At 39.3% G+C, this 25,345-nt stretch overlaps 1 protein-coding gene across 1 annotated transcript; it reads right to left on the bottom strand.

Moving 5' to 3' along the window:
- Positions 1-15,810: 15,810 nt before the first annotated feature.
- Positions 15,811-18,885, bottom strand: LOC126668345 (uncharacterized). The gene is made up of 2 exons (XM_050361550.1): positions 17,647-18,885; positions 15,811-17,592 (listed from the first exon to the last, which is right to left on the bottom strand). Exons 1-2 carry the CDS (start codon positions 18,883-18,885, stop codon positions 15,811-15,813), a joined length of 3,021 nt encoding a protein of 1,006 aa, XP_050217507.1.
- Positions 18,886-25,345: the final 6,460 nt, after the last annotated feature.

The following is a 25,345-nucleotide window of genomic DNA, read 5'->3' as shown; positions in this document are numbered from 1 at the left end:
GTTAGGATTTGTTTCGTAACATTTTAAACGTTTGGATTGGTTTCGTAACGTTTTAAACATTTTGCTTAAATCTCTAAAAGCGGAAACGTTTGGATTTGATTAGTAACGTTTGTAAACGTTTATCTTAAACTGCTAGAAGAAGAAACGGTTATATTTGTTTTGTAATGTTTTAAACGTTTGGATTGGTTTCGTAACATTTTAAACGTTTGGCTTAAATCAATAAAAGGGTGAACCATTTGGATTTGTCTAGAAAGGTTATAAACATTTGGCATAAATCGGTAAAAAGGTTAAATGTTAGGATTAGTTTCGTAGCGTTTTAAACATTTGGATTGGTTTCGTAACGTTTTAAACGTTTGACTTAAATCGCAAAAAAGGTGAAACGTTTGTATTTGTTTTGTAACGTTTTAAACGTTTGGCTTAAATCACTAAAAAGGTGAAACTTTAGGATTTGTTTCGTAACATTTTAAAAAAATTGCTTAAATGCTAAAAAGGTGTACATTATGATTTGTTTCGTACAGTATTAAGCCTTTGGATTGGTTTCGTAACGTTTTAAACGTTTAGCTTAAATTGCTAAAAGGGTGAAACATTTGGATTTCTTTCGAAACGTTTGGCTTAAATCGCTAAAAAGGTAAAACATTAGGATTTGTTTCGTAACGTTTTAAACGTTTGGTTTAAATCGTTAAAAAGGGGGAACGTTAGGATTTGTTCCGTAATGTTTTGAACGTTTGGCTTAAATCGCTAAAAAGGTGAAACATTAGGATTTGTTTTGTAAGGTTTGTAATGGTTTGGCTTAAACCGCTAAAAACGGGAAACGTTTTAATTTGTTTTGTAACATTTGTAAACGTTTGGCTTAAATCGCTAAAAAGGTGAAACATTTGGATTTGGTTTCGTAATGTTTTAAACGTTTGGCTTAAAACGCTAAAAAGGTGAACGTTTGGATTTGTTTCGTAATATTTGGAAACGTTTGGCTTATATAGCTAAAAAGGGGAAACGTTTGGCTTAAATTGATAAAAGGGGAACGTTTTGGATTTGTTTTGTAAAATTTTAAACGTTGGGCTTAAATCTGCAAAAAGGTGAAACATTAGGATTTGTTTCGTAACGTTTTAAACGTTTGGCTTAGATCACTAAAAAGGTGAAACGTTTGGATTTGTTTCGTAAATTTTTTAACCTTTGGTTTAAATCGCTGAAAAGGTGAAACGTTACGATATGTTTCTTAACGTTTTAAACATTTATATTGGTTTCGTAATGTTTTAAACGTTTGGCTTAAATTGCTAAAAAGGTGAAACTTTAGGATTTGTTTCGTAACGTTTTAAACGTTTGGCTTAAATCGCTAAAAAGGAAAAACGTTAGGATTTGTTTTATAACATTTTAAACATTTGGATTGCTTATGTAACGTTCTAAACATTTGGCATAAATTACTAAAAAGGTTACACATTTGGATTTATTTCGACAAGTTTTAAAACGGCTTAAATCGCTAAAAAGATAAATATTTGGATTTGTTCCTTAACGTTATAAACGTTAGGATTTGTTTTGTTACGTTTTAAACGTTTGGATTGGTTTCGTAATGTTTTAAACGTTTGGCTTAAATCGCTAAAAAGGTGAAACGTTTGGATTTGTTTCGTTACGTTTGTTAACGTTTGGCTTAAATCGCCAAAAAGGTGAAACGTTTGTATTTGTTCGTAACGTTTTAAACGTTTGGCCTAAATAGCTAAAAAGGTGAAACATTAGGATTTGTTTCGTAACATTTTAAATGTTTTGCTTAAATCTCTAAAAAGGTGAAACATTAGGATTTGTTTCGTAATGTGGTAAACCTTTGGATCGGTTTTGTAACGTTTTAAATGTTTGGCTTAAATTGCTAAAGAGGTGAAACATTTGGATTTGTTTCGAAACGTTTGGCTTAAATCGCTAACAAATGTAAAACATTAGAATTTGTTTCGCGACGTTTTAAACGTTTGGCTTAAATCGTTAAAAAGGTGGAACGTTAGGATTTGTTTCATAATGTTTGGAAATGTTTGGATTTGTTTAATAACATTTGTAAACGTTTGGCTTAAATTGCTAAAAAGGTGAAATGTTTGAATTTGTTTGGTAACGTTTGTAAACGTTTGGCTTAAATCGCAAAAAAGGCGAAACGTTTGGATTTGTTTCGTGACGTTTTTAACGTTTAGATTTGTTTCGTAACGGTTGGCTTAAATCGCTAAGAAGGTGAAATGTTTGGATTTGTTTCGTAATATTTGGAAACGTTTGGCTTAAATCGCTAAAAAGGGGAAGCTTTTGGATAACGTTTAAACGTTTGGCTTGAATTGAAAAAAAGGGGACACGTTTGGATTTGTTTCGTAACGTTTACAAACGTTTGGCTTATATCGCTAAAAAGTTGAAACGTTTGTATTTGACTCGTAACATTTTAAACGTTTGGATTGGTTTCATAACGTTTTAAATAATTGGCTTAAATAGCTAAAAAGGGTAAACGTTGGAATTATTCTGTAACATTGTAAAGGTTTGGCTTAAATCACTAAAAAGGTGAAACGTTTGGAATTTTTTTGTAACGTTTTAAACGTTTGGATTAAATCACAAAAAAGGTGATCACAAAAGAGGTGAAACGTTTGGATTTGTTTCGTAATGTTTATAAATGTTTGGCTTAAATCGCTAAAAAGATGAAACATTTGGATTTATTTCATAAAGATTTAAATGTTTTGATTAGTTTCTTAACGTTTTAAACGTTTGGCTTAAATCGCTAAAAAGGTGTAATGTTTGTATTTGTTTCGAAACGTTTTAAACGTTTAGCTTAATTCGCTAAAATGATGAAACGGTAGGATTTGTTTTGTAACGTTTTAAACGTTAGGATTGGTTTCGTAAAGTTTTAAACGTTTGACTTAAATCGCTAAAAGGGGAAATGTTTGGATTTGTTTCGTATCATTTGTAAACGTTTAGCTTAAACTGCTAAAAAGGAGAAACGTTTATATTTGTTTCGTCACGTTTTAAATGTTTGGATTGGTTTCGTAAAATTTTATACAATTGGCTTAAATCTGTAAAAAAAGTAAAACATTTGGATTTTATTCAAAACATTATAAACATTTGGCGTAAATCGCTAAAAATGTGAAAGGTTTGGATTTGTTTCGTAACGTTTTAAACGTTTGACATAGATCGCTAAAAAGGTGAAACGTTAGGATTTGTTTTGTAATATTTTAGACGTTTGGCTTAGATCGCAAAAAAGGTGAAACTTTACGATATGTTTCGTAACGTTTTAAACGTTTAGATTGGTTTCGTAACGTTTTAAACGTATGGCTTAAATCGCTAAAAATGTGAAACGTTTAGATTTGTTTCGTACGTTTTATACGTTTGGCTTAAATTGCTAAAAAGGTGAAACTTTAGGATTTGTTTCGTAACGTTTTAAACACCTGGCTTAAATTGCTAAAAAAATAAAACGTTAGGATTTGTTTCGTAACATTTTAAACATTTGGATAAGTTTTGTAACGTTTAAAACGTTCGGATTAAATCGCAAAAAAGGTGAAACATTTGGATTTGTTTCGAAACGTTTTAAAACGGCTTAAATCGCTAAAGAGGTAAACATTAGGATTTGTTTCGTAATGTTTTAAACGTTAGGATTTGTTTCATTACGGTTTAAACGTTTGGATTTGTTTCATAACGTTTTAAATATTTGGCTTAAATCGCTAAAAGTGTTAAATATTTGGATTTGTTTCGTAACATTTGTAAACGTTTGGCTTAAATCGCTACAAAAGGGAAATGTTTGGATTTGTTTGGTAACGTTAGTAAACGTTTGGCTTAAATCGCAAAAAAGGTGAAACGTTTCGATTTTTTTCGTAATGTTTTTAACGTTTATATTTGTTTCGTAACATTTTAAACGTTTATCTTGAATCGCTAAAAAGGTAAAACGTTTGAATTTGATTCGTAACATTTGTAAACGTTTGGCTTAAATCTCTAAAAAGGTAAAACGTTTGGATTTTTTTCGTAACGTTGAGAACGTTTGGCTTAAATTGCTAAAAAGGGGGAAACATTTGGATTGGTTTTATAACACATTAAAGGTTTGAATTAAATCTCCAAAAAGGTGAAACGTTTGTATTTGTTTCGTAACGTTTTAAACGTTTAGCTTAAATCGCTAAAAAGGTGAAACTTTAGGATTTATTTCGTAACAATTTAAATATTTTGCTTAAATTTCTAAAAAGGAGAAACATTAGGATTTGATTCGTAACGTATTAAACCTTTGGATTAGTTTCATAATGTTTTAAACGTTTAGCTTAAATTACTAAAACGGTGAAACATTTGGATTTTTTCTCGAAACGTTTGGCTTAAATCGCTAAAAAGGTAAAATATTAGGATTTGTTTCGTAATGTTTAAAACGTTTAGCTTGAATCGTTTAAAAGGTGGAACGTTAGGATTTGTTTCGTAACGTTTTGAACGTTTAGCTTAAATCGCTAAAAAGGTAAAACGTTGGGATTTGTTTTGTAACATTTGTAAACGTTTTGCTTAAATCGCTAAAAATGTGAAACGTTTGGATTTATTCCGTAACGTTTGTAAACGTTTGGCTTAAATCACTAAAAAGGTGAAACATTTGATTTGTTTCATAATATTTGGAAACAGTTGGCTTGAATCGCTAAAAAGGGGAAACGTTTGGATTTGTCTCGTAATGTTTAAACGTATGGCTTGAATTTATAAAAAGGGGAAACATTTTGATTTGTTTCGTAACGTTTGTAAACATTTGGCTTAAATCGCTAAAAAGGTGAAATGTTTGTATTTGACTTGTAACATTTTAAACGTTTGGATTGGTTTCATAACGTTTTAAATTTTTGGCTTAAATAGCTAAAAAGGTGAAACGTTTGGATTTGTTCTGTAACATTTGTAAACGTTTGACTTAAATCACTAAAAAGGTGAAACGTTTGGATTTTTTCGTAATGTTTTAAACGTTTGGATTAAATCACAAAAAAGGTGAAATGTTTTAATTTGTTTCGTAATGTTTATAAAAGTTTGGCTTAAATTGCTAAAAAGATGAAACATTTGGATTTGTTTCTGTAAAGTTTTAAACGTTTGGATTTGTTTTTTGAACGTTTTAAACGTTTTGCTTAAATCGCTAAAAAGGTGAAACATTTGTATTTGTTTCGAAATGTTTTAAACGTTTGGCTTCAATCGCTAAAATGGTGAAACATTAGAATTTGTTTCGTAACATTTTAAACGTTTGGATTGGTTTCGTAACGTTTTAAACGTTTGGCTTAAATCGCTAACAGCGGAAACGTTTGAATTTGTTTCGTAACGTTTGTAAACGTTTAGCTTAAACTTCTAGAAGGAGAAACGTTTATATTTGTTTCGTAACGTTATAAACGTTTGGATTGGTTTCGTAACATTTTAAATGTTTGGCTTAAATCTGTAAAAGGATGAAATATTTGGATTTGTTTCGAAAGGTTATAAACATTTGGCGTAAATCGCTAAAAGGTGAAACGTTAGGATTAGTTTCGTAACGTTTTAAACATTTTGATTGGTTTCGTAACGTTTTAAACGTTTGACTTAAATCGCAAAAAGGTGAAACGTTTGTATTTGTTTCGTAACGTTTTAAACATTTGGCTTAAATCACTAAAAAGGTGAAACTTTAGGATTTGTTTCATAACATTTTAAAAGTTTTGCTTAAATCGCTAAAAAAGGTGATACATTAGGATTTTTTTCGTACAATATTAAACCTTTGGATTGGTTTCGTAACGTTTTAAACGTTTGGCTTAAATTGCTAAAATGGTGAAACATTTGGATTTCTTTCGAAACGTTTGGCTTAAATCGCTAAAAAGGTAAAACATTAGGATTTGTTTCGTAACGTTTAAAATGTTTGGCTTAAATCGTTAAAAAGGTGGAACGTTAGGATTTGTTTTGTAATGTTTTGAATGTTTGGCTTAAATCGCTAAAAAGGTGAAACATTGGTATTTGTTTTATAACGTTTGTAAATGTTTGGCTTAAACCGCTAAAAACGGGAAACGTTTAAATTTGTTTTGTAACATTTGTAAACGTTTGGCTTAAATCGCTAAAAAGGTGAAACGTTTGGATTTGGTTTCATAATGTTTTAAACGTTTGGTTTAAAACGCTAAAAACGTTTGGTACTACATTACCCATACCCTAGCGCCGGTCACGATTCATGAAAATGGGTCGTGACAAACTTGGTATCAGAGCTTTGGTTTCAAACCAATGCCATTTGTATGCTATGTGTTACTCTGTTAAGTATGGTTGTGTCTTAGGAACTACTGCGGATATAGGTTTCTTGTCATGTCTTTAAAAACGTCATCTTTTGATTTTAAAACATTCTGCCTACACCAATAGGATTGCGTCGAGTCAGTCATTATATGTGGATTTAATGCTTTTAACTGTTAATGTTATTTCACTTGGGTGAATATTTTATTGTTGTTGATTTATTTGGAAATCCTATATGTTGCTTGTTTTGTTCATATTTGGGTATGAAATATCTGTGTATTTAAATTGTTTTTGTTCAATCCTTAGGATATGAACAACGCTGTTCGTACTCGTGCTCGTGCTGCGACCAACAAGAAGCTGAGGCTGATGATGCTATTTCCATCAGAATGTACCATCGGCTCAGGCTAATGCTGGGCGTGGTCGAGGTAGAGGTGTTGGTAGAGGACCTGGTAGAGGTAGAGGACGTGCTGCAGCAGGCGTTTAGGCACCAAGAGTGCAGCAGGTACCGGATGTGCAGCAGGCACCAGAGGTGCAACAGGCACAAAACATGCAGGCGTTCGACTTCACTACTTTCTTGGCTGGGATTGTCGAGATGCAGAACAATCAGGCTCTTCTGCAGAATCAGTGTACTGTACTTGGTCAGATAGCGCAGCAACAGCAACCTCAGGCTGGTGCTGTAGCTGGTATGGGTGGACTTGCTGGTGTGGACCATGTTCCGACAGATAGAGAGGCGGTGATGAGTTACACGAAGTTGACTCCGACTACATTTGATGGCACTAGAGATGTCCTTGACTTTTTGGAGGAGTTTGAGTACAACAGTCAGAGGATTCAGGCTACTGATTGTCAATCAGTGATGCTTGTGGAGATGTCGCTGAAGGGTCCAGCTAAGGACTGGTTTTGCGATAATATTAGACTAGAGATGGCTACAGTGACTTGGGCTGAGTTTGTGGTCAGGTTCAGAGGCTTCTATCTACCCTTCTATGTTATTGAGAATTTCAAAGAAAGGATGCTACATTTGAAGAAGGGGGATAGATCAGTGACAGATTACACTACAGAGTTTGTCCATTTGGGGCGGTTTTCTACAGATCTACAGGGTGATCGAGTGCGGGTGAATGAACGCTATGTTAGGGGCTTAGGCTCGGAATTTCTTCCTTTGCTGATAGGGACAGACATGGAGTTCTCTCGAGTAGTGATAGTGCTCGTCGGTTGGAGAGCTCATTCATTCAGTTTGGGATGATCTCTGACCCTTTCCAGATTCAGAAGGGAAAGAGTTATCTTCCTAGTAGGGGGAAGTAGGCCCCAGCGCAGCATGGCAGTGGGAACTACTACAGCGGCTCTTCTCAGGCCAATAGGGGGAGTCTTTGGACGCACAACAAGGGGAGGCATAGTGCTAGGAGTTCTCCGTACAGTTCTAGCAGCAATGGGAGTAACTGTGGTTCAGGACGCGGGTTTAGTGGTGGATCGGACATTCCGTTCTGTCAGAATTGCAAACGTAGGAATTATGGTCAGTGCCAGTTAGCTCCAGGAGGTTGTTTTTACTTGTGGCCAGCCGAGTCATTTCTCCAGGGAGTGTCCGACATCTGGGCAGCAGATGTCTAACTCTAGTGTGGCGCAATTGTCTTAACAGCAGCAGAGACCTGCGTTTACACAGTCTGTAGGTTACTCTTAACCTGCAGCATCTGTTGGTTTCCAGCGGGCCCGTGGTTCTGGTGGCAGAAGTTTTGGTGGCCATGGTAACGGTGGCAGCGGTTCCAACAGTTATGTTACTGGGCAGAGTTCGCAGTAGCAGCCGTAGAATCAGGCCAGAGTGTTCGCTCTTACTCCTCAGGATGCGCGTGCAGCAAACGCCGTGGTGCAAGGTATCATTCCGATTTCTTTTATTGATGCTTTGGTATTATTTGATGCGGGTGAAACCCATTCGTTTGTGTCTACGTGCTTTGCTGGAAAATTGGGTAGTGCACCATCTATTTTGAGTGAACCTCTAGCTGTGTCTACACCTATGTCTGAAGGTGTAGTAGTGGACGTCGTTTATCCTTCTTGTCTTGTGGTTATTCATGGTAAAGAACTATGTGCTGATTTGATTGTGCTTGACGTGCTTTCTTTTGATGTCATCTTGGGGATGGATTGGTTGTCACGCCACTTTGCTTCTATTGACTGTCGAGGGAAGTCAGTCGAGTTTAGGATTCCAGGTGATCTACCTTTTTCCTTTCAGGGAGAAAAGGCGGAGACACCTAAAAATCTGATTTTCGCCATCAAGGCAAAGCGGATGTTAGGCAAGGGTTGCCAGGGTTTTCTTGCTGTGGTTCGAGATGTGGAAGCAGAAGTTAGTGATATGCATAGTGTACCGATTGTTAGTGAGTTCACAGATGTATTTCCAGAGGAATTGCCTGGATTACCACCTGATCGTTATATTGAGTTTTGCATTGATTTGGTTTCTAGAACAGCTCCAATTTCGATACTGCCGTATCGGATGGCTCCCGCAGAGCTGAAGGAGTTGAAGGACCAATTACAAGAGTTGTTGGATAGTGGGTTCATCAGACTGAGTACTTCTCCATGGGGTGCTCCAGTTCTGTTTGTGAAGAAGAAATCCTTTCGACTATGTATCGACTACAAACAATTGATCAAGGCTACTGTCAAGAACATATATCCTCTTCCTCGCATCAATGATTTGTTTGACCAGTTGCAGGGTGCGAAGTGTTTTTCCAAGATTGACTTGAGGTCTGGGTATCATCAACTTCGGATCCGTGATGTAGATGTGCCTAAGACTGCTTTTCGGACGCGGTATGGACATTTTGAGTTTCTGGTTATGTCCTTTGGTCTGACTAACGCACCAGCAGCGTTTATGGATATGATGAACAGAGTGTTCAAGCCGTTTTTGGATCAATTTGTTATCGTTTTCATTGATGACATTTTGATCTATTCTCGGAGTGAGGAGGAGCATGCTTATCATTTGAGGTCTATACTACAGACATTGCGTGAGCATCAGTTGTATGCTAAGTTCTCAAAATGTGAGTTCTAGTTGGATAAGGTTACCTTTCTAGGACACGTAGTGTCGAAAGATGGGATCAAGGTTGATCTGAAGAAGATTGAGGCAGTTATGGATTGGCAGAGGCCGAGGTCAGTTACCGAGATCAAGAGTTTTCTTTGTTTAGCTGGCTACTATCATCGGTTCGTGCATGATTTCTCCAGAATATCTGCATCGTTGACTAAACTGACACAGAAGGGTGTTAAGTTTGAGTGGACTGACAAGTGCGAGGCGAGCTTTGAGAAGCTCAAGGAGATTTTGACTACAGCTCCGGTTTTGGCATTGCCTTCTGGCATTGACGGTTTGGTTTGGGTTGCGTGATGATGCAACATGAGCAGGTGATTGCCTATGCTTCCTGTCAGTTGAAGAAGCATGAGGTGAATTACCCTACTCATGATTCAGAGTTGGCAGCTGTAGTTTTTCGCTGAAAATTTGGAGGCATTACTTGTATGGCGCTACATGTGAGATTTTCACTGATCACAAGAGTCTGAAGTATATCTTTGATCAGAGAGAGTTTAACTTGAGACAGAGGAGGTGGCTAGAGTTGCTGAAAGACTACAACTGTACTATTCAGTACCATCCTGGTAAGGCTAATGTGGTAGCCGATGCGTTGAGTCGCAAGTTTTCGGGCAATTTGGCTCATATTTCTGAGGTTGGGCGTAGACCCATGGTTAGAGAGTGGCACAGTTTGATAGCTTCAGGCTATGGTTTTCAGGTTTCTCAGGCCGGTAGTTTGTTGGCACAGTTGTAGGTGCAACCTGTTTTGATTGATCGGATCAAAGCTTTACAAGCTGAGGATTCACAGTTGAGACGAATTTTAGAGGAGGTTCAACAGGATGGAAATTCTGAGTTTACATTTATGGATGGGGTTCTGAGACATGGTTCGAGATTGTGTGTTCCGCATTCAGATGGTTTGAGAGACCAGATTCTGGAAGAAGCGCACAAGTCTGCTTATAATGTTTATCCGGGTTCTACTAAGATGTACCATGATCTTAAGGGTACCTACTGGTGGAGTGGGATGAAGAAGGATGTCGCTGAGTATGTTTCTAAGTGTCTGACTTGCCAGCAGGTGAAGCTAGAGCATCAGAGACCTTTTGGTTATTTGTAGCCACTACCTATTCCAAAGTCGAAGTGGGAGCGGATTGCAATGGATTTTATGGTTGGGTTACCACGTACTCGACAGGGGTACGATTCTATCTGGGTGATAGTTGACCGTATGACCAAGTCAGCTCATTTCCTTCCGATCAAGGTTTCGTATCCTGCTTTGAGGTTGGCTCAGTTGTACATCGAGTGGATTGTCAGTTTGCATAGTGTACCGGTTTCTATTGTTTCAGGATGTGTGTTCTCGATTATCAGGGTAGCTGGGATTCTCATTTGCCGTTGATTGAGTTTTCTTACAATAACAGTTACCATGCGAGTATTGAGATGGCGCCGTATGAGGCTTTGTACGGGAGCAAGTGTAGATCTCATATCTGTTGGGAGGAGGTTGGAGAGCGTAAGCTCTCGGGAGCAGAGATTATTCAGATTACCTCAGAGAAGGTAACATTGATCTAGCGGAGGTTAGAGACTGCTTATAGTCGACATAAGAGTTATGTTGATCCGAAGAGAAAATACATAGAGTTTCGGGTCGGGGACTTTGTGTTTCTTCGTGTTTCGCCTATGAAAGGCGTGGTTTGTTTTGGTGTCAAGGGAAATGATGGTTCTGCGAATGGTAGGATCCTCTCTTGTCAACCTGAGATCACGAACACAGGTTAGAATGAGTCGGACGTTTGTGTCCGACCACACTCTGATGCCTAAGTCAGATACCTTGTAAGGTTCAAAGATAAATGACGTAGTTTAAAGAGAATGAATTAGCGTTTACCTTTGGTCTTCGGTCTATTTATATAGAATCCTTTCTCAGTAATTGACCCAAGGTCATCTTCTTGTGATTGTGTTTAATTCGGACTCATGCTGGAAAATAGGGATTAAGTCAATCCCAATCTTTCCGGATTCCAAAGATCATATCAGTTAGGATCTGCGTCTACTGACTAATGACAGCTGTTTGGTATCTGATGTCTACCATATTTATTTGACTATATGTACTGGGGTCAACTGCGTATCCATCATTAGCCCCTCCCCTCTCTATTCCGTAGCGCAACTATTTATGGTTGTTTGAAACACTACCCGGATAATTTAAATGCAGGGTAACCTTAGTTATGAAGTAACTATTCTTTCTTCATGCCGCGTGGCCCACTTTTTGAAATTTCAAAATTTTGAAAATCAAAATAATACCCGTCCGTTCCGTTCCTTACGCTCTCTCCCTTCTCCACGTGTTCTTTTTTTTACCTTCCCTTATAACTGCTTCTCTTTCTTCTTTCTCCCATTACTTCTTTCATTCTAGCGAGTTTCTGTTTTCTTCCTTCTTTCTTGCAAATTTCTACTTTCTTCTTTCTTTCTTGGCGATCATCCCCTCCATTTTTACCAGGTATTTTCTTTCTCCTTTTTATTTTTATTTTCTTCGCATCATGACTCGCACCTGTTCTATTGTTGCCACTCCTTCTTCTGGGACCACTGTAGATTACCGTAGGGATTTAATTGAGTTTACCTCTAAGATTGATGACAGTATGCTTCCTGGTATACGCGAGACATACGACATTCCTTTTGATTACACTTTGCATTCCTGTGATCCATCCTTTAGTGCTAACTATCGCCCTGACGCCGATCGTATTGTTGTTTATAAAGAACAGTTTCGAGGTGGTCTTCGTTTTCCTCTCACTCCTTTCCTTCATGGTTTCGTTCTTACCCACAAAATACCTCTAGGACAAATTCATCCAAATGCAATCCGGTTGTTGTGTGCGTTTGCTGAACTAGTTCACCATAAAGGTCTAATTCCCACCTTAGGTTTAGTGGCCGAAGTGTTCAATGTTTCCCGGCGAGCCAACGAGTTTTACCTTTATCTTCCTTTTGTTCGTGGCAAGCGTCTGCTTGCTGGTCTTCCTAAACTCAATAAGGGTTGGCAAAATTTGTTCTTCTGTGTTGGTCATGAAAATGCATTTGCTTCCTTTCCCCTTGTTTGGTTGGACAAACCTTTGAAAATTTCTGTTACTAAACCTCCGAAGAAGGATCTGCTTCTTCTGGAACAGCTTATTGGTGCTACGCGTATCAAATGTTTCAGTGCTCCTGACCTTGTTAACAATTACTTGGCCCGCTTGTTTCCTGAGTACGCTCCCCTTGTGGATGATTCTGGTGGATCCCCAGATCCTAGTGCGGGTAGCCAATCTCTTTCTCACGAACCTACCGAATCTGCGTCACTTATGGATCTAAGTTCTTCTGAAAAGGGTATGCTAATCTCTCATTTGTTGTAATTTTTGTTATGCGTATTGATCTGCTTTTGCTGTGTCTTCAGAAATGAACTATCTAGATGACATCAAGATTGTTGTGGAGGAGTTGCCTGGTGTAACACCTTCTGCGTCTGCACTTGCTTCTTCTACTCCTACTGCGTCTGGGGGCTCTCAAACAATGCCTGCGTCGCGGTCTGCGCTGAACAAACCTCCTATGAAGAAAGGGGATTCTTCCTCCAGAAAGGTACCTGAGCCCTCTACCCGATTGAAACAGGCGTCTGCGAAACGCCGGAAGCTTGACTTGGATTTGTGTCCTGATCCTCGTGCCTGGATTGAAGAGCACTTTGGATCTGCGTCCATTCATGACGCGGATGTGTCTGGTCTGTACTCCCAGTTTCTTCAGTTGAATGGAGATATGGATACGTGGAGGCAGGTACCCGTTGATGACATTTTTGATAAGTTTGATGCTTCCTTGCTACATGTAAGTATTTCTTTCGTTAATTTCTTACTCTTCTTTTTACTTTGTTTGTTCTGTTATCGTGACTTATCTATTATTTATTTAGGTGGTTCAAGGTGTCTCCTTTCTGCGTCAGCAGAAGGATCACCTGATGGAAAAGTATGAACAAGAGCTTGCGTCTCTGCGACAGTCTGCGCAGGCGGAAACGCAGAAGCTGAAAAACTCTCTCCAAGCGGCTGTTGACAAAGGCAAGATCCTGGAGCGAAAAGTTGCTGATCGTGACGCTTCTCTTTTGGAGGTGCAGCGGGTTCGCGATAGGTTGTTGTCTGAGCAAAAAGAGAATAGAAAAGATGTGAATGCCTACATTTCCGGCTGTTTAACCGACTTATGTGCTAATGCCGTCGGGGTGGTTCGTCAAGACTATCCTGGCTACGACATTGGGAAGTTCTTAGCTATTGACCTCCGTGCCTTGGGTCAGCGCGTCATGGCGAAGACAGATGCTAAGAAGAAGTTACCTGTAGATGCTTCTACGGAGAAAAGGGTTGCTTCTGCGCCTCTAACGCCGCGTTCAGCGTCTGGGGCTACATCGACTTCTGATGAAGGATTGGCGATTGACAAGCCTCCTCTTTCTAAGACTGCGGCCCCTAAGAGCGCAGATGATGTTGAAAAGGAGGTTACCGAAGAGCTTCCTACAGCTGATTCTTCTATTTTGGTTGAGCGTCCTTCTGATATTATTCCTGAAGATACCCTTGGCGTGGATGCTGTTCCTGAGAAAGTGCTGTCTGCTGGAGAGGAAGATGCTTCTGTCACAGAGACTGCGCCTTCTGCGGAGGAAGTGGTGTAGGCTGTGAAGCCCTTCTTTTACATACTTATTCTGTTAAGCTAGCTTTCTTTTGTAATTGCCTTTTGGACAAAAAATTCTTAGTTCTTTCTTTTGGGGTACTTACGTTTTATTTGAACTGGCCCACTATTTTTAGAATTGTTATTTTTGGTAATTATAGATGCAATTTAGGCTTAAAGGGAAAATAACAGATGCCATGCTTTATTAAAATTTGAGAATGATAGCAAATACATCTACTGGAAATATTTCTTCATGTCATTAATATTCCATGTTCGGGGGAGAATCTGCCCTTCTAGGCGAGCGATTCTGTAAGCCCCTTTTCCTACTACCTCTACGACTCGAAATGGTCCATCCCAATTGGCTCCTAATTTGCCAACTCCTGCTGCTCCTTTACCAATTTCTGCCTTCCGGAGTATCAAATCTCCTACCACGAAGCTTCTTCCTTTTACCTTGGCGTTGTGGTATCTAGCCATCTGCCTCCGGTATGCTTCAGCTTTCATAGCTGTCTGGTGTCTTCTTTCTTCCAAAAGATCCAGACATAATCGCATGGACTCTTCATTCTTTTCTTCATCAAAAACTTGCACTCTTAGTGAGGGCATGCCGATTTCTACTGGTAATACAGCTTCTGTGCCATACACCAGACTGAAGGGGGTTTCTCCGGTGGCTTTTCTGGGCGTGGTGCGGTACACCCAAATGACTTTGTACAGTTCATCAATCCATCTCCCCTTCAGATCATCGAGTCTCTTCTTTATTCCTGTGAGGATAGTTCTGTTGGTTACTTCTGTAAGTCCATTCGTCTGCGGGTGGGCTACTGAGGTGAACTTCAGCTTTATGTTCAACCCTTCACAGTATGCTCTGAACTTGCGGCAATCAAATTGCTTTCCGTTGTCGGTGACTAAGGAATGTGGTATGCCAAACCTGTCTATTTATGTTAGCAACATGCGAATGTATACAAGTATATGATAAAAAATACAACATGTTTTACCTTCCCATGACTTCTCTTGATAGCCAAGTTTGGATCTTCTCCATAGTGATTGTCTTCATTGGCTCTACCTCCACCCATTTGGTGAAGTGATCTACGGCTACCACGATGAACTTTACTTGTCCCCGCGCTGGGGGGAAGGGTCCCAGTATATCTACGCCCCAAGTCATGAATGGCCATGGACTACCGATGGGGTGTTGCTCAGATGCGGGTGTTCGTATTACTGCGCCAAACTTTTGACACTTATCACATTTAAGTACTAGGTCTTCTGCGTCCTTCTTCATTGATAGCCAGTAGAATCCTTGTAAAGATGCTTTCCTAACCAGGGCTGCTGACGCCTCATGGGCTCCGCAGATCCCCTCATGGATTTCCTGCAGAACGTATAGACCCTCTGTCTTGGTCAGGCATCGAGACCATGGGTGCGTAGCTGATGCCCTGTAGAGTACTCCTTCTAGGACTGAGTATGATGCTGACTGTCGAACTACTTTTGCGGCTTCAGCTGTTTGCTCTGGTAGAATGCCTTCTGTTTGGTATGCCAATAGTCTCTGCATCCAAGTGTCTACCTCCTCTATAGGTAACACTTCCTCCTCCGTATCTAAGGAAGAAGTCGAGCGCTCCTCTGTCATTTTCATCTCCATGAAACGCTGGTTCTTTGCGGCTACTGCCTTGGCGATTGCGTCCGCGGCTGCGTTCTCTTCTCTGGGTATGGGGCAGATTTCCCATTCTCCTCCAAATCTCTCTATGTCATTCAAGAGTTCTTTCGCTTTCTCCATATATTTCGCCATCTTGGCCTCCTTTGCTTGGAACTGTCCTCCTATTTGTCCAGTGACTAACTGGGAGTCGCTATGGACTCGTAGGACTTCGGTTTTCATTGCTTTCGCAATTGACAATCCTGTTATGAGAGCTTCGTATTCTGCAGTACTATTAGTTTATTGCAATAAATGGTATGTATATTTAAACGATAGATTGATACCATACCTTCCATGTTATTGGTTGCTTTGAATGTCAGTGTACTGCATACTCGATTGTTATTCCCATTGGTCCCTCTAAGACAACCCCTGCTCCCGCTCCGAGGTTGTTAGATGCTCCATCTACATAGAGATTCCAAGTAACTGCTTCTCTGGGTTCTTCAGTGTCTGGTTTCTCCGTCATCTCTACCACAAAGTCTGCGAGTGCTTGCGCCTTCAACGTTTTCCTCGGCTCATATCTTATATCATGTTCTCCTAACTGGATGGACCAGCTGACCATCCTTCCTGAAGTTTCTGGTCTCTGCAATGCCTTCCTCAGAGGTTGATTAGTGCTTATGATAACCGTATGCCCTTGAAAATATGGCCGTAACTTCTTCGCTGCTACTACCACCATTAGTGCCAACTTGTCAATTGTCGGGTAATTTAACTCTGCGCCTTTCAACGTCCTGCTGGAGTAGTAAATAGGCAGCTGCTCTTCTTCTTCCTCTCTTACTAGTACCAACGCGATCGTTTCTTTACCTGCTGACAGGTACAGGTACAGAATTTCTCCTGCTTTTGGGCGACTGAGTAACGGTGGGCTGGTCAAAAAGACTTTCAATTCCTCGAAAGCTTTCTGACATTCATCATTCCATTTGAACTTCTTCATGTTGCGCAGTTGCTTGAAAAAGGGGAGACATCTCTTCGCAGACGAAGAGACAAATCGCCCCAACGCTGTCACCCTTCCGTTTAGTTTTTGGACTTCTCTGATGCTTCGCGGTGCTACCATGTCTAGGATGGCTTGAATCTTTTCTGGGTTTGCCTCTATGCCTCTATGACTCACTAAGTACCCCAGGAACTTCCCGGCTTTAATACCGAACGCGCACTTCTCCGGATTTAACTTCATGTTAAATTTGTTCAGTACCGCAAAGGTTTCCTCCAGGTCCTTGGCGTGCTCTTCGGGTGTGCTGCTTTTTATGATCAAGTCGTCCACATAGACCTCTATGTTTCTTCCCAGTTGATCCTTAAACATGAAGTTCACCAGTCGTTGGTACGTTGCTCCAGCGTTCTTCAGCCCAAATGGCATGACGTTGTAACAATACGTTCCCAAGTCGGTAGTGAAAGCTGTCTTCTCCTGATCTGCTTCGTTCATTGGTATCTGATGATAACCCTGTTTAGCGTCTGCGAGACTATACAGCTGATAGCAAGCTGTTGAATCTACCAGCTGATCAATATTCGGCAGCGGATAGCTGTTCTTTGGGCATGCTTTGTTTGAATCCGTGAAATCTACGCACATGCGGTATCCTCCATTTGCTTTTTTCACCAAGACGACGTTAGCAACCCATTCCGGGTACATCACCTCCCTTATGAACTTGGCTGCCTCCAACTTCCTGACTTCTTCCTCTATGACCTTCCTACGATCTTCTGCGAAACGTCTCTTCTTCTGTACTACTGGTTTGGCGTCTTTGTAAACAGTCAATTTATGGGAGGCTATCGCTGGATCAATTCCTACCACTTCTGAGGCCTCTGCGGCAAAGGTGTCTCCATTCTTCTGTAATACACTCTTGATTTCTACAGCCACAGCCTCTGGTATTTCTGTCCCGATCATCACTGCTTTCTTCTGGGTGATCTGGAATTCCCTCATGTTGCCCACTGGGGCGTTCCTATCTCCTTCTTCTTCTTCTGGATCCTCAGGGAATGCTTCAATGTTCAGACTTTCGCCTTTTTCTTCAGTGATCAAGTTGCATTCTCGTGCGGCTAACTGGCTTCCTTTTACAGTTACTATCCCTTCTTCGTCCGGAATTTTAAGTGTCAGCCATCTGATGCTGGTTACTGCACCACACTAGTATAGGAAAGGTCTTCCTAAAATGGCGTTGTATGTCAAAGGGATATCCACCACATTGAAAACTGCTGTCATGGTCTTCAGTGGCCCTTCTTCTGCTTCTCCCAGAATTATCTCCAGCTCTACCATCCCTTCCGGTCTGATAGGCTTTCCTCCTAAGCCAACCAACGGCACGAAAACCTGTCTGAGATCCGTTACTGATCCCCTTATCCCCCTGAAGACTTGCAAGGTAAGGAGGTTAACTGCGCTTCCTTCGTCCACCAGGATCCTCATTACTCTAAAATTGTTAATCAATGCTTTGATTACTAGCGCATCGTTGTGCGGTTCCTGCACATGTCTCCCATCTTCTGGTCCAAAGGTGACTAACGGAAGCTCCTCTGCGGATGCTCTAGTGCTTATCGAGTACACGCCCTTACGTATCTTCTTCTTCTGTGCCTTCGAATAGGGTTCCCCCCCTTCTATCATGTTGATCACGCCCATAGGTTCTTTGAATCTTTTGTTTGCCTCTTCTTTTTCTATATTTTCCGGTTTCCTTTTTTCTGCACTTCCTTCTGTACGTACAAACTTCTTCAACACTCGTGACTGGATCAGCTGTTCTATCTCCCGCTTCAAGTCCCAGCATCTATCTGTGTCGTGGCCATATCCTTCATGGAATCTGCAATACTTGCTCTTGTCTCTCTCTTTGTCTGGGTGTAGCTTTCTGGGTGCATTGTACATGATTCTATTGTTCTTCATCCAGCTGAATATTTCCACTGGTGCTCTATTCAAAGGTGTGAAGTCAAATGGCTTGTTTCCTCTTCCAAATCTCTGCGCTCTGTCATCTCCTCCTCTACTGCGGTATCTCTCTGTTTTGTCCTCCTCATACTGTTTTGTCAGCGTTCTTCTTGCTTCATCCAGTTCTACGTACTTATGTGCTATTGCCATCAATTCTTGGAAAGTGGAAGGCTTTTTCATTAAGATCTTGTCTCTCAATCGTTCGAACCTAGTTCCCATCTTCATGGCTTCTATGGCTGTATCATGGTTTAGGTGCTCTATCTGGACTGCTTCTTTATTGAATCTCTCCACGAAGTTCTTCAACGTCTCGCCTTCACCTTGTCGGCACTTCCGTAAGTCACTTGAGTTCTTCTGCAGCGGGATGTTTGTGCGGAAACGCCCTTTGAATGCCGTTGCCAGTTCTGCAAATGTTCCGATGGTATTGGACTTCAGTCCGAGGTACCATTTCTGCGCTGATCCCTTGAGGGTGGCAGGGAATACTCTGCACAACATCGGATCTGAAACATCTTGAAGTAACATTATCGTCTTGAATTTTGAGATAAGCTTTTTGGGTCTCCGGTCTCATCGAAGGGCTCGAACGCAGGTAGTTTGAAACGAGAAGAGAATCTCACGTCTAATACCTCCCTTTTCAGTGGTGAAAAATCATCTCCTCCTTCATCGTCTTCGTAGCTATCCTTCTGGTACTTCCTCATCGCATGTTTAATCTTCTCATCCAGAGTGTTCTTTTCTCCAACGGCTCTTCTTCTGTTTGAAGAGTGGCTTTCTGCGTCTCGTTCCTTCCGTCTACCTCCTCCTTCTTCCTTCTCCAGGTCTACGTATTCTCTCTGCTTCTTCGCAACTTCTCCATCCCTTGCTTTCTCGCCTTGCTGTGCGTCGTCCCTTCCTTTTTCTTTTCCCACGTCTCCTGGGAGTGGAGCAGTGAGAACACGCCGGGGGCCGTTTCTTTATCTTTCCGTGCGTCTTTGTCTCGCCCTCTTGGGATTGGTTCCGATTGTTGCTTTCTCTGAGCTAGTGCTTTATCTGCTTCTACAGTTTTCTCCTTTGCGATTCCAATCAGTCTATCTTGGAAGTCGTTAAAGCTCTTCAGCACCGCCTCATGGTAGAGCGGTGGTAGCTGGGCTCCTGGTGGTACATATGGTGGAATGTATCCAGCTGTTACCGCTGTGACGGTTCCTTCTGCGTCTAGGGACGGAAAAGGAATTGGTGCGGTGGGTCTTTGATATCCCTGGTGATACTGGCTACCCCATGGGGTGTACGTCTGCGGCCAGCTTGTTGCGTTTTGATTATACAGGGGTGATGGATAATACATGTTCTGCGGTGTAGAATAATTCCAAGGAGGAAATACCTGACTAGTTCCGGGTAGTTGCGCTCCTCTGCCCATCAACCCTGCTGCTGAACCGGGTATGGAAACCGGTGGTGTGATGCCCGTACTTACGGCTCCGATTCCCACTGGGATTCCCGCGTTTTTCCTCAAAGGACCCGTCGTTCCCGCAGCTCCCGCCGGAGGTGGGCGAAGGGGAAAGACTATTCTGTCTGTTCTTGCTAACAGAGTTGGATTGCTGCCTCCGGCCATCTCTCTATCTCTGACTCCGACTCCAGGTGGTGGTGGTTCATCATGGTTGTCCATGAGTTTGTTTCAGTTCGTAGAACCAAAATTGATTGATTTTTAGGAAAGAACAAATCGTTTCCCACAGACGGCGCCAAATGATGGTTCTGCGAATGGTAGGATCCTCTCTTGTCAACCTGAGATCACGAACACAGGTTAGAATGAGTCGGACGTTTGTGTCCGACCACACTCCGATGCCTAAGTCAGATACCTTGTAAGGTTCAAAGATAAATGACGTAGTTTAAAGAGAATGAATTAGCGTTTACCTTTGGTCTTCGGTCTATTTATATAGAATCCTTTCTCAATAATTGACCCAAGGTCATCTTCTTGTGATTGTGTTTAATTCGGACTCATGCTGGAAAATAGGGATTAAGTCAATCCCAATCTTTCCGGATTCCAAAGATCATATCAGTTAGGATCTGCGTCTACTGACTAATGACAGCTGTTTGGTATCTGCTGTCTACCATATTTATTTGACTATATGTACTGGGGTCAACTGCGTATCCATCAGGAAAGTTGGCACCGAGGTATGTTGGTCCTTACGAGATTTCAGAGAGGATTGGAGTTGTGGCTTATCGTCTGGTTCTACCGCCAGACATGTCTTTAGTGCACCCTGTGTTTCATGTGTCTATGTTGAGGAAGTGCATTTTTTATCCTTCGCATATGATTGTGCCTCAGAGCGTTGAGATTGACCAAGAGTTATCGTATGAGGAACAACCAGTTGAGGTTTTTGATACGCAAGTGCGTAAGTTGCGGAATAAGGAGATTCTGATGGTCAAAGTTCTCTGGCGCAATCATTCCGTTGAGGAGTGCACTTAGGAGACGGAGTCCGATATGCGGAAAAGTTATCCTTTGCTTTTTCCTTGAGGTATGTGGGCCCTTGCATATGTGTTTATATTTAGTTGTTTCTATGTGTTTTATGTGTGGTTATAAGTTTATTTGATTACGTTTTAATTCGAGGACGAATTTTTATTAAGTTTGGGAGAATGTAATATCCCGTATTTTTCTTTCATTATTTTTAAATTATTTTAAATTTTATTTTATTTTATCTTTGCGTTCCGTCAAGCTTTAGGTAATTTATTACTATTTTTATTAAATATTTTTATTTAATTTTATTGGAAACGCTCGTTGATTCGTTCGTGGTTCGATTCGTGTCCGGTTTGTTTGAATTATTACAACTCATACAAGCCATGCATTATGAAAGCCCATGAATTATGTAAAAGCCCATGCATATGAGTAATTCATGCAAAGTTTTGGCCACTTATATGGACAAGTTTTGGCTAACAGCCTTTGGTAACAACCTTAGGCATAATGCATCTGTTTCAAAATCCCTATATTATACGTTTCTATCAGCCCTATAGATAAACTTTTCTATTCTTTTCTTTCATCAAACGTATTACAAAACCTGGCCGTCTCTCAAACTCAGAAACGCTTTGAGATCAACACATCCTTCTCTTTGTTCATCAAGCACGCTAGCATTGGTAAGAGTTCACGTTTCTTATCGTTTTAGTCAATATCATATGTATCGTTCTTAATCCACGTCTTATTTGTTTTAGCACCAATCTTAGGTTTGTCACTTTGGTTCAACAATACACATCGTCTTCTATTATCATACGCGTTGGAAACGAATTTGGTACGTAAAAATCTATCCGTCTTTCGCCGTTTTCTTTCGACGTTGTTGAACATGTTTACTGTCATATTCCTGTTCCTATTTGCTGTTGTTCTTGCTTATTTTGATAGCTTGGGTTGTTTGTGTAAACTGTCATGGGCTAACTGTGTTGCGAGAGTTGTGTTCAGTCGCCGTACGGTTCATCGTCGCTTTGAAATTTCTCACTGCCGTTACCTTCTTATTGTTGCTTCGGTTTTCTGAGTTTTACTAGGTGATTAGGGTTGTTCTTTATTCATGAATAATGTTGAGTTTGGTTAGTATAGGTTGTTATTGAATCATTGTTGTTTGAAGCTTGAGGTTCGGGTTGCTTTTGTTATTTAATGGCAGTGTATATGATAAATTGGTGTATATGTTGAAGATGATGTTGTGGCAGTAAGTTATTGGCTGTTTTGATTTGTGTTTGGTTAAAGGTCCTTTTTAATCACTAACTTGTTGTTGGATTCAATTTAGTTGGAGGGAATTTGTTTGATTGGATATAAAGGATGGTTAATTGGCTAATATAACCACTCATTGTTTTTGTTGAAATTAATTAAATCCTTCAAGTTAAATATTACTTATCATTTGGTAATAACTTTGAATTTCACATCAAGTTATAAATACGTGAATTATGAACGATAAATATTTTACAACTTAAATTATAATTTACTCGGGTAATTATATTTAATTTTGAATATCAATTTGACATGTAAATTGGCTAAATTACAATTTAGTCTCTAAACGTTTTTTTTATTGGTTATTTGATTAAGTTGTTGTTTAGTAACTTTATATTTTCTTTTTAATAAAAAATAAAAGTAATTAATTTGATTTCGAATATTAAATTGGCTAAAATACAGTTTAGTCCCTAAACTTTTAAAACCTATTTAATTAAGTTTTTGGTTTGTAACTTGGGTTACTTGAATTCGAAGTTATTGAGTTCTGTTTTAATGGTTTATTAATTTATCAAATTATTTTATAAATATAGACTCGGGTTTATATTTGATAAACGTTTTGTGTCGGGTTAGACTTGGGTCACCCGACAAGTGAGGTTAGCTTGGTAGTTATTGGTAACTCGGCTAACCCACAATTTGGAAATTATTTATTATTTATATTTTATTAAATAATATTTATAAATTGGATTTTAAAATAAGAACTCAATAGACTTGTATTAATTAGGCGTTTCTACCTATTAGATATTTTTGTGTTGTTCTGGATTGTTTTATTCCGACGTGTTATTTGTGCTAGTCCTGTGTGGTTTCTAGTACTCTATAGAGTTAGGGTCTGTTTTTAATAATTATTTTATATTGTCAAGACCCGACTACTGTTCGTGCTTCAGAGGCGAACCAGGATTAGTTGCTTGCCGGTTATCACATGGATTAGCAAGCAGTGAGTTTGTACTTACTCCCTCCATTCTGAAATAGTTGTCGCTTTAGCCATTTTCACACAAATTAAGAAATCAATAAATATGTCTAAAATTGTTAGTATTTTTTACTAAATTATCCCTTCTTGAAACTTATTAACATTAATTAGTATGACTCTTTATTTTTATTTTTATATTCTTTCAATGAATTGATGAGGGATATATATGAAAAAATAGCAATAAATGCTTTCTTGGTATTCTAAGATGGCAAGTATTATGGAACAAAAAAATCTCCCAAAAGCGACAACTATTTCAGAATGGAGGGAGTACTATTTACTGCTTTATTAAGTAAATCGTTATTTTAATATTAAATATATATACTGTACGTATATTTTGAACTCTTTTTATATTATGGCTCTTAGTTGGAACACGCCACCTAATGGGCATCATTAGGACTGCGTGCGCACCAGTAATCTGGGTAAGGTATATATGGAAATGTGGTAACTCGGTGTGAGCATAGCTCTCGGGACCAAATAGAGTAACTCGGTGCAGCACAGCTCTCGGGACTCTGGATATGGTATAAGTGTGGTCAGTGGTAACTCGGTGTAGCTCAGCTCTCGGGACCAGGCGTATTGGATTATGTTATATTATTTAGAATTGTGGATTAGGGTTCCAACTATTACTCGTAATATCGTTATTAAATGTTTTAAATGGTTTTAAAGGTTTTCCACTTGATTAATGTAAATAGTGGTATAAACTCATCTCAGTATATCTGACCCCTGTTGTTTTTCCAATTTTCCAGGTTATGATTTGAGAGAGTCAGCTGATCTCCGTTCTTTACTTTTCTCGGAGGTTTCATTATTTTGATAAATTGTAAAACTATTTTATTCTTTGACCGCAATAGTAAACTAGACGTCTTTATATTTGGATGTTGTCGGATTGGTCCGACTGGATTATTATTGCTTTGGCATGTTATATGATTATTCATGATTATTTATATTACACCTATTTAAGACTAGTATTGTGAAAGCATGTTATAACGGTTAGAATTAGGCTGATGTCTCGGTTGCCCCCGAGCATTGGTTTTCTTGCAGGTTTATTATAATTGAATGTTAATTGAAAGGCTAGCTACGGGTTTTGGTACTACATTACCCATACCCTATCGCCGGTCACGATTCATGAAAATTGGTCGTGACAGCTAGAAAGGTGAAACATTTGGATTTGTTTCGAAACGTTTTAAAACGGCTTAAATCTCTAAAAAGGTAAACATTAGGATTTGTTTCGTAACGTTTCAAACGTTAGAATTTGTTTCGTTACGTTTTAAACGTTTGGATTGGTTTCGTATTTTTTTAAACGTTTGGCTTAAATCGCTGAAAAGGTGAAACATTTGGATTTGTTTCGTAACATTTGTAAACGTTTGGTTTAAATCGCTAAAAAGGTGAATTGTTTTGATTTGTTTGGTAACGTTTTTTAAACGTTTGGCTTAAATTGCAAAAAAAAGTGTTGGGTTTTCTAGGTTCATAACGCAGCGGAATTTCAAAAATTTATATAAAACCCAAAACAAGATCCATGTAATTCGGCTTAATAGATTAATAACAGAATAAGTGCTTACTTGTATGTCGAATTCAACAGCAATGTAGGAAGGAAGGAGGTGGTTCACTTTGGTGATACTTGGCCTCGGATGAGAAACGCCTCCAAAAGAATGCGTCCTCTACGAGTATCCATACGAACAGACCTTAGCCAAAACTAGTGCTTGTGTGCTAGCACTATTGCTTCACAAGCAATTTCGAATTTTTAGTGATTTAGTGAATAATGAATTTTTTTGTTATTCTCAAACCAATTGCTTAATGTGTATTTATAGTGATACAACAACACTAGGGTTTGAGACAAATTCGAATTTCAATCTCATTGCAATTCTACAAGTTTATGTTTATCAAAAACTCCTTTTTGATAATCATCCATATAAATTAATTACTATATTTATTATCTTCCAAAAATAATAAATTAAGGAAAACACTTATCCTTAAATTTTGAATTAATATATACTTATTAATATATATATATATATATATTACGAATTATATATATATATATATAATAATTAATCACTTAATCACATTGGGCTTGTACAACCCATAACTGTTTTGGGCATGTTCTTAGTGTGCGACCCTGTAGGTTCATATAACGTTGGCAGTAGGCCCGAAATCCCTATTTCAGCCCACAAGTCATAAGTGGCCTCTAGCAAGACATTATGACTACCCAAGTTATACGAATATCGACAATCCAATTTAACCATTTACAATAATATTTTAATCCCTTTGTCTCTCGATATCCAGATTGAATATAAGGCATAGTCCTGTCATCCTTA

This window comes from Mercurialis annua, linkage group LG2 (assembly GCF_937616625.2).
Source record: "Mercurialis annua linkage group LG2, ddMerAnnu1.2, whole genome shotgun sequence".
Classification (NCBI taxonomy): domain Eukaryota; kingdom Viridiplantae; phylum Streptophyta; class Magnoliopsida; order Malpighiales; family Euphorbiaceae; genus Mercurialis; species Mercurialis annua.
Note: the sequence above shows the minus strand (reverse complement) of the source record. Positions and strands in the feature narration are given on the sequence as shown.